General features: G+C 41.8%; 1 protein-coding gene across 1 annotated transcript in view; it reads left to right on the forward strand.

Annotated features, from left to right (window-relative positions):
* Positions 1-5,521: 5,521 nt before the first annotated feature.
* The window catches only part of LOC123504609 (beta-alanine transporter-like), a gene marked incomplete at its 3' end in the record, with an annotated part of 46,103 nt that continues 39,222 nt past the window's right edge, over positions 5,522-12,402 (forward strand). The window contains 1 exon segment of the mRNA XM_045255277.1: positions 5,522-6,458. Coding sequence (XP_045111212.1) covers positions 6,349-6,458 — 110 coding nt within the window.

Genomic DNA, 12,402 nt, shown 5'->3' on the forward strand with positions numbered 1-12,402 from the left:
CTCCACTGTGCCCACCGGCCTTTCTAGCGCAGGATAAGAAAGTGAATTTTCTCTTTTTTTCTTTCTTCTTGTTCTTTTTTATTATTTTCTAGATCGTGGATCTCTCTCTCTCTCTCTCTCTCTCTCTCTCTCTCTCTCTCAGTCTACACACCATGCAGTAGCTAAATGTTATCTACTTAATCTTCAGCCATGAATAAACAAATAAAAAGCAAGCTAATTATTGAGCACAATATGATTAAAACAATATTAAGTAAAAATCGTATAATGGCCAAATAAATAGAGATATTTAACTGTAAAGCAGTGTCATGTAGTGTCTCCACCATCTCATCTCCTCCCACACCGTCCCTCGAGGCGTGGTAAACAAGCCAAGGACGCGGCGTGCAGGGAGGCGCTGGAATGGCAGCAATGGAGAAAGGCGAGGAAGTGGTGTCAATGATGGGAGTGGGTAGATCTTATAGACGTTCTAGTGTTTTATTAATGAGATTTTCTTTTTACATTAGCAACTTATTAATGAAAGATCACATCAGTGTTTTATTAACACTCGCTTAATAGACATAAAGTTATTTTTTACAATGTGTAAGAACGGAATGGGAAAGTGATCACTTTCAGTAGATTAATATTTTCATGTTCATACAAAAAGTGTCTTTGAAACATGCACAACTTGTACTTCTGTAAAGGCAAGAGATATAAAGCTCGACGTCGTCGCTTCATGTGAAGCTTTTATTCACCTGCGACCTCTGACATAAATGTCCTTTGCTGCATTTTCCTTCCTTTTCGTATTTCAAGTTCACTGGGGCAGTCTGATTCTGAGGAGTGAGTTCGCCGCCTCGCCTCCAAAACCTCAACTAAAATGTTCTTTTCAGGGCATAAAATTTAAGATGAATTCTCCACGCCATGCCCTGCGGTCTCCGTCCGGTGAAGACAAGGAATATTTGAAGGTTAGCTTCTCCTTCATGATCCGTTTGAAGGTCTTTGAGGAACTTGGCGGTCGCGTTACACGGCAGTCAGCGTGCCTGAGAGGATCTGGACCGTTTACACTTTCAAGAAACTATATTTCATTTATTCATTTCCTTATTTTTTTCACTTTGCAAAAATAGATTTCTTGATTCACAACAGTTTAGGGAAAACATTATAAAGTTAAAGGTATCGTGTCACCTTATTTAATTTTTGGTGTCCTTCATTTGGTATTAAATGATCACACAGTTTGGGTTCTCGCAAATTCATGTCAGTCATTTAGAAACACTATGCAGTCATTTCATTAACTTATTCCAAGGTCTTATGGTAGAAAGGAAGTATAACACCAATTTCATTCCTCCTCCAGCATGGCGTTACCTTGCTTATCCTGAGCCAGAAACACCCGTATTTAAATACTCTTCGTAAAAAATTGTAAAATTCAGTTCATACAGTTTGATGAAATTTTGATGAAATTTATAAAACTTATTTAGTAAAGGAAGTGTTTAACAAGGCAACGGTAGTGTGCCCCATCATGCATGCTGCACACAAAACCACAATGTAGCTTACAATTAGCTATAAACAGAGAATGAGACTTTTGATGTCGCTCCAGCTACGAAGAAAAATAGTATTGTATTGCAAGCATATCGTTAGTAAAAGAAAAAAATGTGTGTGTGTGTGTGTGTGTGTGTGTGTGTGTGGCGAACTGTCCAGTTAACAACCGTCGTAACAGTCCCGCCCTGCTTAATAGCTAAAAACTGAGAGAAGCGGAAGGCAGTAACGTCACTGTTATATTATTCTGACCGTGTGTTCTCATTGGCTGAAGCTCGACAAGTACTGGACCAATAGCGGCCTGCTCCTCCCTCCTCCCTCCCTCCCTTACTCCCTCACTCTTACTGGTGTCTCCTCTTCCTACTCTCCGCCCTCTTTTCTCTCCCCCCTCAGTCTTCATTCTGTGACCTCTTCTCTGATTGTCATGGCGAGGCGCGACGGAGACAGAGAGAGAGAGAGAGAGAGAGAGAGAGAGAGAGAGGTGAAATGAAATGATTAAATATGTCAAAACTTTCTCTCTCTCTCTCTCTCTCTCTCTCTCTCTCTCTCTCTCTCTCTCTCTCTCTCTCTGTTTTTACTATGGTCATATTTACCCACTGATAACTTCCTGTAACCCAATTTGGTGTACCACTTATACTACCTATCGATCTATCTCATTCCTCTAAAACAGTCTCTCTCTCTCTCTCTCTTCAATTGTTATGAAGGGAGCACATGAGCGATTTTTGTGGTGATTTAAGAGAGAGAGAGAGAGAGAGAGAGAGAGAGAGAGAGAGAGAGAGAGAGATGAAATAATTAAATACGGCAAATATCTCTCTCTCTCTCTCTCTCTCTCTCTCTCTCTCTCTCTCTCTCTCTCTCACACACACTCTCACACACACACACACATAAATTAAAGAAAAATACTTTGTACTTTAGCAACTGAGAGAGAGAGAGAGAGAGAGAGAGAAGAAGACACACACACACACACACACACACACACACGTGGTCCTCCTCCCTGAACCTGGAGAGGGTTCAGAGGAGGGCGTTCAGGGTCATCCTTGGGCCTGCCTACAGGTCCGAGGACGCCCTGACCTGCCTGAGTCTGCCGAGGCTGGCCACAAGACACCAGGAAGCCTTGGAAAAATTTGGGGAAGGACTGCTGCGTCATCCACGTCTCTGCCACCTGCTACCTCCAGACGTGCCTCCCCCTGCTCGCGCCACCCGACACCAGAATCGCGTGGCGCCCTTAAGAGCACCGCGCACTGATCGGTACCGACTTAGCGCGGTGCCCACTATTGTCCTTAAACAAATAAGTAAATTAATAAGTGAATTCTAGGTTAAGTTAGATCCATAGTTAGGTTAAGCATTTCAGTTCATTGTTTTAATGTCCGCCCCCTGTACATTTTCAGTGTAATTTTTGTTACATTGCCAAATTAATAAACCGTATATTATTATTATTATTATTATTATTATTATTATTATTATTATTATTATTACACACACACACACATTTAGTTTACATTTTTTTAGTGTGACGCTCCGCTCAGACTGTGTGTGTGTGTGTGTGTGTGTGTGTGTGTGTGTGTGTGTGTGTGTGTGTGTGTGTGTGTGTGTGTGTGTGTGTGTGTGTCGTCACTCTCATCCCCTGACAAGGGTTGCGAACGCCAAGGCAGGAATCACAGCACTTGTATACTGTAGATGGGGATGACAGAGGGTAACAGTATTGGTCTAGTGCTGCAGTAGGTGTGTTTCATACAGGCACTGTCACGTGTAGGCCTTGCAGCTTCCCTGATTCCCTTGTGTTGTTATACCTTACGTGTATCTCTTAGTTATTGATCATTCCGTGGCCCTTCTGCCCTTGTTACTTGTCAGAGTATGCTGTCTGACAGGAGAAACTCTCTTTTGAAAGGCTCTAATTGAAATAAAGCGAGTTTTCCAGAGTGTTTTTAAGGTGCTAATGACAGATTAACAACATTTCTGCTTTACTGTCAGGAGAAAAACACTTTTGAAAGGTTGTAATTAAAGCGACGCGGGTTAAGGACGTTTCTAAGGTTCCCCTGACAGATTAACCCGCATAATGGCAGGAGAAACACTCTTTTGAAAGGATCTATTTGAAGTTATGGGGGGTTTTCAATAGTGGTTTTAAGGTTCCAGTGACAGATTAACAACATTTTTGCATTACGGACAGGAGAAACCCTTATGCTGAGAGGCTTCATGTCGGCCAGTGGTGCGTAGTTGTCGTCCGCCAGACTTGTCTGCGACGAGTATTTGGACTCGTGTATAGCTGGTGTCACCCGTAGGTGGTGTCTGGGCTTGTGTGTACATCACCGGATGTGCTGTACACATCATATATTGCAGTAGTAGTAGGCCAGGGATGTCAGTCTGACAGGTGTTAGGAAGCACTTGTTGTAGTAGGATAGTATAGTAATATATATACTGCACGTGTTGTCCCAGTCTGTGATTCATCACAGTCTGTGGACAAGGCGTGTGGAGAGGCATTAATACTTCAGAGAAGTGGGTGGAATTGTCCTTGTGGGCGGTTTCTCTAGGGGTATTAAGGCCTCGCCCTGTTACACATAACATCTACCATTTATAAATTCTACTTGGTTGGGTACAGGAGGAGAAGGAGTTGCTGAGGAGATTTCCTTACAGTGGGGGAAATTATACACTGTTGGCGACCTTGAAAGAACCTGAGGGTTACGGCGGCTGTGAGTTATAGTAGTGGGGACTCTGTGGTGTTTTATAATCCCCACTGTACTGACCGTAACAAAGTTGGCGATTTTGCCAGAATAACAGTCTAGTGAGCTGTAGCAGCTAACCGCAGCCGTGTGGAGTACGTAAAGCATAACAGTGGCGACCTCACCAGGATAAACCAAGTGCTTTATAGTGTGTAGTGTATTGTGTGGGTATTATTACTTATATTATTTTATTGTTTGTGAGAACGAGTCCCTGTGAGCACCATGGAGAGTGTTACTGGTCTTTTCACCCCACCAGTGGAGGGTGCGGATGCGAGTGTGAGCCGGCGAGACTCACCACGTGGGTATGATGAGTCGGTGGCCGCGCGTGGGGTCAGTGAGGACGCATTTACTACGTGTCATGATAACGCACGTGGCGGTCCCAGTGAAGGTGATGTGGGATATATTAGCCCTGGCAGAAGTATCGGAAGCAGGAAGGCTCCCGACGATCTAGTCCAGCAAGCAGTATTGCTGATAGTGTCCAGTCAGCTGCCAGACTGGAGGAACTGCGATTGAAGCTGGAAATGAGGAAAATGGAGATAGAAGCAGAAGAGAGGCGAGAGTTGAAGAGATTAGCTGCGGAAGAGAGACGAGAGTCAAACAGACTAGCAGCAGAGAAGGAGGCTAGAGAGATGGAGATGATGAGATTGGAGATGGAGAGAGAAAGGGCAGATAAAGATAGAGAGTTGGAGTGGGAGAGAACTCGCCATGCAATAAGTACGCCTGGAGTTGTTGGTAGTGTAGGAGGAGGAGAACAGAGTGTTGACCGTACGTTAGTTCAAAGTCTCCAGCTAGTCCCCGAATTTGATGAGGCTAAGGTGGCTGAATGGTTTGTTCGCTTCGAGAGAAAAGCCAAGGAGTTTGCTTCGTCTCGAGAGAGATGGGTAGGCTTGGTCGCGAATAAACTCAAGGGAAAAGTCTTTGAAGTTTATGACAAAATGTCAGCTGATGATCTGGATGATTATATATATATATATATATATATATATATATATATATATATATATATATATATATATATATATATATATATATGTATGGGACTACAATGGGAGGGAGCGCTGGCTGCCGTGGACGGAGTACCTCGTCCCCATGCGGACCAGTCGTTTTAAAAACAAGCACCACATGATACGGATGTTTGTCCACGACAGAGTCCCTCCCAAAGCATCCCAGCCTGAACACCCAACCATCCAGCACAGGACGGTCCCTACTGGGCGATCCTTCCAGCGGGTGGCTCCGCTGGTCCACTGGCAGCCTACGTAGGAACCATTTAGTCTGGCCCCTCACTGGCGACCTTACTAGCATGGGTAGCCCTCTCCCCCTTGAAAGGGCAGAGCAGGGGCATAAGCCCCCTCTAGCCTAGCTCGCCAGGTCACAGGGACACGCAAGCCCCCCCCCACCACGACAAGGCGGTTCCCATCTGGGGGGGGAAACTGGACAGCGCTTTCCATACTTTTCAACTATACCTACAGGCGCTATAGGCCAGAACATAAAGAAAGGCCGTCTCCGCCAGTTTTTTTTCCTCACCCTCAATAGCTAACTCTGTGCATGGCCTTATACGTCCATGTATGGAGTATTCTTGACATGTATAGGGGGGTCCACTGCTTTATTAGATAAGGTGGAAATAAAAGCTTTTTGTTTTATTAACTTCTCTTCTTCAACTAACTCTTTTAAACTCCTTTCTCATCGCCGAAATATTCCATCTCTTGATATCTTCTACCGATATTTTCAATCCACTGCTCTTTTCGATCTCGCTAACTGCATGCCTCCTCTCCTCCCGCGGTCTCGCTGCACATTTTTTTTTTTCTTTCTTATTCCTATTATGTCCAGAACTCTAACACAAGAGTTAATCAGTACTCTCATCCATTAAGAGTTTACTTGACTCCTGAGCTCCCTGCCTCTACCTATGACTTGAATGACGTGGATTCTTTTTTGACACTTTTAGAGAAACGGCACCTCAGTCGGCCTTTTTTCATTTACAGTAATTTCCTATTTTTTTTGTTTTTGTTTTTGAAAAACTCGCTAGTGTAGCCTATTTTAGAAACGCCTTGCAGACAATTGGGTTAATCCTGCGGAACAGGTAAAAACTGGGCTTCCCTAGCGTATTTAAGAATGACTTTCCCAATGACAGATGAACCTGTTACTGTTCCAAATGGTGGTACCGGACCACTGGTGCCACGTCCCTGGCCGCGAGAAAACACCTCTCACTGTGGAAGAATGGCGCAGTCTCACCATCCCAAGGTAAGCCACTTAATACAATATAATGAATGACATGCAACATATTACATTCTCTCTGATTCGTGAGATACCACTATCTTTTAAATACCAAATTGGACTTTATCAGTGTGACAACACCCTGATATGGCTAACCAAAGGCAGGAAGCACCAGAACTAATATATAACACCATGTAACGCTAACTTATAATATCCCGTTTCATAAAAAGAAAAATAAAGAGGATGTATATCTTTTCTGAGTTCATTCTGCCCTTAAGCTCTCCTCATTGATGTGGATAATTAGTGATGAAAATGATCCCATGTAAACAGGAAAGATTGACATAGTATCCGTTAACTACGTTAGCTTAGGTTATGTTTTAAACTACGCCCAGTGACGCTGTTATATAAAAGAAAGAAAACAAGAAAATAGAGCAATCGACCTCGGTGGTTAGATGGGAAACATAAACAGGAACGACGACTTGAGTTAAATCAGTCTTTTTTTTTCGAGACAAGACATTAAACAGAGTGAGTGAGTAACAAGGAAATTTTATCGAGAATAATGTTAGAAGAAAAGACAGAGCAAACTTAAGTGCTACAAAGTTTTTTTGCAGTATTTTAGAATACTCATCACCGGCTGTTAAGTTAGATCTCTCTCTCTGAGGTCAGCTTCAGAACGCATGAAGCTTCCTGCAAAGAGAAAGATGGCAAACAATGTTGTAATGGTTTGGACACCACTAGTCCGCAGCATAGAGATGACACCAAACAAGATGTGGATATACTTGCTGTATTAGCAGAAAAAGCCAATGTAGACATGCCACACAGCTCCCAGACTCTGTGACTCGTTAAAGGCAGTGCCTGGCGAATTCAACGCCTTGTAGTCGTCCCCAGAGGCTGTTTACCCGAGTCTAAGGAGAGAGCGAATCTCGATTCCCAGACTCGCCTCGCGTTGGAATTCGTCTTGTAATGCGCTGGCGAATCCAGTGTCTGGGACTCACTACGCGCTTTCCACCCAAGTTCCAAAGGAGAGCGGAAACCGATTCCGGAATCGGTTCTCCATCCGAGCAGATAGTGGCGGATACCCTCTCTCTTTGCTCGACATCCATGTGTGTGGTTTTGTTAGACTAATGTTTAATGGAAATAGGAGAAAAGTGATGTTATTGTGTTAGCGGTGGTGTTGAAAGATAACGGGGGGAGTAGTGTCACCACTCGATCAACTTCTCCCCATAAATAGTGCATTGCGGTCCCAAAGACAATTTAGTGAGTCTTCTTGTGGGACTACGAAGTGTTGACGCGAAAGTGAAGTGTTGTGAGGCTGTGTGAAGTAGTGGATTATACTCTCTAATTATTATTCTTATCTTTTTTATTTACTTTGTGGTGAGTGATATACCCTCATCCGGTTAACTTGGCTTTAAGTCCAAAACGACGTGATTGTGGGGAGAAAGTTTCTTTTGATATTATTCATTCAGTTTATTTGTTTATTTATTTACTTGTTTTCTAATTAAATTCATTGAAAATTTTGTGAATCTGTATTCTTTTAACAACCGTTTAAAATTACACCATGTTTCTAAGCTCAGCTACCACTACCATTTGGAAAATTAAATAAATAATTAAATCAAAATTTTCATAATCTTTTTCTTATTTCCTCCGCATTACACTGGCTTATCGGTGTGATTTACAGTCACAGCAGCTCACCTGGAACATATATCACTCACAAATAATGTGGAAAGTTGCCTTAGTAGGACACAGCTAAATTCCTCAGCAGTTTAGCTTCCCAGATGTGGAGATAATTTATTTAGCGCGCCAGAGTTTGTAATTTTCTTGAGATTCACTGGTGAAAGATATCATGAAATGGGAACATGACTTAACAATTTTGTAGATAGGCAGTAATGACATTGAAACCTATAATGACCAAAACATTATTTTCAACTTCATAAAAGAAATTTGCCATGACATTCAAGAGGAGTGTCACATTGTATGTATACCAAATTGAACCCAGACTCAATCCTGGAAACCTTTCGACCGACCAATATAAAAAAAAAAGTCAATGTGAAATGAATGACAGAATCACAAAGAAACTAAAATCTCGTAACATTCATTTAAAAAACTTGCAATTTGTAAAGGAATTAGGTGGTGATGGAGTATGTTGGAGTGAGGCTGGAAAATGAGAGTAGAGTAAAAAAATTAAGAAAGTAATCAAAAGTTTTATTGGAGAAGAGTCTGACGGGTGAGGAGTGGTGATCGTTGAGTACAGGAGCCTGAAACATACCTCAGTATCAAAGGTTAACGAGGATCGAACCTCTACTTGTGGCTTACGTGAACCTCAGCTCACTTCAGTGAACAGTAACAATGGTAGAACAAACCATACTACCTTGGTGGGGTTCTTGTTCTTGGGAACAAGCAGAAACTGAAACTCCTACTCACTTCCATTATATAGAGAAAACTGAGCAAGTAAATGACACCTCCATTCTTGAGCAAGAAGTATATCATCTTAAACAAATATTAGCTCAGCAAAACCAGGTATTTCAGAACCTCAGTAAACATTTACTAACTCCTCGCCCCACCACTACCAAGCCATGAGATGTCCCCGTGCTAGAACTTATTAATTACAAGGACTTAATGCAACCACCAAACTCCAAATTTTCTTTGAATCAATAAAACAATGCAGTTTTGATGATTCAAGGAGAGTTCAAATTGCCAAAGGGCTGATCTATAGTCTGACCAGTTTATGAAGATCGTTTAGGCGTTGGCTTTTTCGGGGATTTCCCGGCATGCGGCGTTGCCAAACCTTTGGCTGGGCAAGTTATGGGACTAAAGCAGCGTTTTCCAACCTTTTCCGACCATAGCACCCCCTGTTGTTATGTTAAAGCAGTCAAGCACCCCTAACTAATATCTTGTTATTAGGAGGGTAAAAGAAAGTGAAGTGTGTGCATCACTTCCCAGCATCCCTTATAATTGATTTCAGCACCCCCAATAGCACCCCAGGTTGGGAAACGCTGGACTAAAGCCTGTGTCAATGGGAATCTTGCTTCCCACATACCCTCTCTCTCTCTCTCTCTCTCTCTCTCTCTCTCTCTCTCTCTCTCTCTCTCTCTCTCTCTCTCCATATAGAATTTACATTTCATGCAAATATATTTCTATGAAAGATCCATATTTGGTTATGCATTACTAAAATTCGATAAAAGAATTTGCCTGTCAGTCACCCAAGCTGCCCCCCATCCCCCCCTTTGTCTTGTCTTTCGTCTCCCTCCCCACACACCACCCCTCTCTCTCTCTCTCTCTCTCTCTCTCTCTCTTCCATCCTGGCTGGTAGCGGGAGAGGAAGTGACCCATGGATAAACACGGTCACTTTGACCTGTGACCTCACTCGTTCACCCAAAGGGATGTGACATCGCTCGGAGGAAACGTTGTCAAGTATTGTTGTGTTTGCAAAAACAATGCAAAATATTTTTGAAAATAAATGTAATGTATAAATACTACAAAATAAACATAATGTATAAATACTACAACGCCATTCAATTTCGAAGTATTAAGTATCTGACTTATAAAGCGTATTGGTACAAGTGTGATAGCACCACAGGCCGGGAAATTCCCCCAAAAAAGCCTAAACGACCTTCATAAAATGGTCAGATTATAGCAGCCCTCATTCATAACAACCAAACGTTGTATAACTGTAACAATTGGGAAAGGCTCTAACAATTACTAAATTGTCATTTCTCATCAGAAGTTGACATTCACAAAGCGTGGTAAGAAATAGATAGTGGAGGGTATGATTGGGTAGTCACCCCCGGCGTTTGCTACTAATTTAATTTATCAGTATGCAATTTTGAAAACATGATTCGCGGGCTCCCATTACGTGACAAAAAACATTAAAAGAAAACTGTGCCAAGACTTAACTCAAGAAGCCAAGACGAGACTAAATGGATTCCTGGATGAGATTATCCCCTTAATTTATTGACAGGGTAAAACTAACTATGCCCCTTCAGTTAGCAAAGTCAAGCCAGAAAAAAGAAAAAAACTCCTCTCGAGAATGAGCCAAACCTTGTTAGTCACCCTACTAGTCCAAATACTCTGTCTCAAACAAATGCTATATCCAGGGAATCCGCAGGAGTAAATGAACTCAAGAGACATATAAAGGACTTAACATAACAAGAAAAAAAAATTATAAACACCGACTCGGAGACCACCACCCGGGGCAGCATTGTTCACACTGCAGATCACACACGCATTAATTGAGAGAGTGCTGGAGAAAGCCCACCCTAGGCTCATGTTTTGATTGTAGAAGGTATGGGTGTTGACACGGAAAGAAAAACTGCCCAAGAAAACCAAATCAAAGAACATGACTAACTCAGGAACACACCTATCCTACCATCAGCTTAGCTGTCGACAATAAAACCATGAGAGTAGTTGTAAATCCAGGCAGTGGGTACACGCTGATCAAAGAAACGGTTTTAAATAAATTTGGAAGTGAAATAAACATGAGATGTACCGTATCAAATTTACAGGGAGTTACAGGATCTCCTCTGAGAGTTCTTGGCATGTTCCGGTTAGAAGTAGGAGTGATGATAACAAGAGCTCCTTTACACTGGAATGGTAAAGCTAATATCATTGTATGGGGAAATACTCCTAATGTCATCAGCCACAATAAAAGACTAAGAGGAAAAGTAGAGAGAATGAAAGAAATTCCTTGCACCATAATCTCAGGAAACAAATCAAGAATTGAATCTTGAATCAAGAATTGAACCTTACCAGTCACAGTTCATCCCTATAGTAGTGAAAGAGAAACCAGGGAAGACATTACTATTTAATTCGCCATAATAGTTTACCAATTCTAACTAGAGTAAATGAGAATAATACCATCCACCTACCTTTCATAAGCAACACCAAAAGTGTCAAGGAAATCAAACAAGGAGCCTTGTTAGGGTCATTTGAGCATCTAGGCCTAGAAGCAGTATATAACATCCAATCCCAGAAAGTGCACCACACTCTAGAAATCTAAAATGATCTACTTGCCAATGATCAAGTAAGGGCTCAGGACAATCGTAGTAGACCAGAAAAATTAACCGAGCTAATTAAACAACAAAATTGGAGCCACCTTACTTGAGCACAAAAGAAATAATTAAAAACAGCCATTCTTGAAAACCATGAACATTTTATTCTAGACAAAAATGAGCTAGGATTAATGAAGGGAACTCCAGCTAAGATAGTAGCTGAACCCCAACTCAGTCGCGGACACAGGTACCACTACCCAGAAGAGGCAAAAGCGCTGATAGCAGAAATGCTGCAAGACATGGAGGATAAGGAAATAATTGAAAAATCGACATCAGCATGGCTGTCACCCATGGTCTTAGTTAACAAATGTGAAGGAAGTAAAAGGATGTGTGTGGATTGTCGATATGTTAATAAACACCTTGTCATTGATATTTACCCTTTACCTAGACAAGTAGAACTCGTAGATCAAGCTATTGTTCACTAATACTATGCAACTGTAGACATGCGAGAGGCTTATTTTCAAATACTATTTGAGGAAAATAGCAGAGATATCACAGCGTAGGGATGGAGTAACTTTACATAGATTCAGGAGACTCCCATTTGGCCTCAGTTGCTCCCCAGCTATTTTTTACACGTCACATGGCTAGTATTTTGCCTCCATTGCTAAAAGAAAGGTGGATAAAGAACTATTTAGTTGATCTCATTATCTGGGCTCCCGATTTCACCACACTCACCCAGAGATTAAGAAAACTTTTTCATTGCTCAAAAATAATGGGGTAAAACTCAATTTTAGTAGTGGTGAAATGGCCAAGGATGTAGTAACTTTTCTAGGATTTAGAATATCAAAAGAAGGAATCCAACCGAACCCCAAAAATGTGGAAACAGTATTCGAAACCCACTATAGTGAAAAAAATGAAGCGCTTCTTAGGGATGACAGGCTTTTACATTTTTTTTAATTTTTTTACGGTAATGCCTATAGCGC

This window comes from Portunus trituberculatus, chromosome 16, assembly GCF_017591435.1.
Source record: "Portunus trituberculatus isolate SZX2019 chromosome 16, ASM1759143v1, whole genome shotgun sequence".
NCBI lineage: Eukaryota > Metazoa > Arthropoda > Malacostraca > Decapoda > Portunidae > Portunus > Portunus trituberculatus.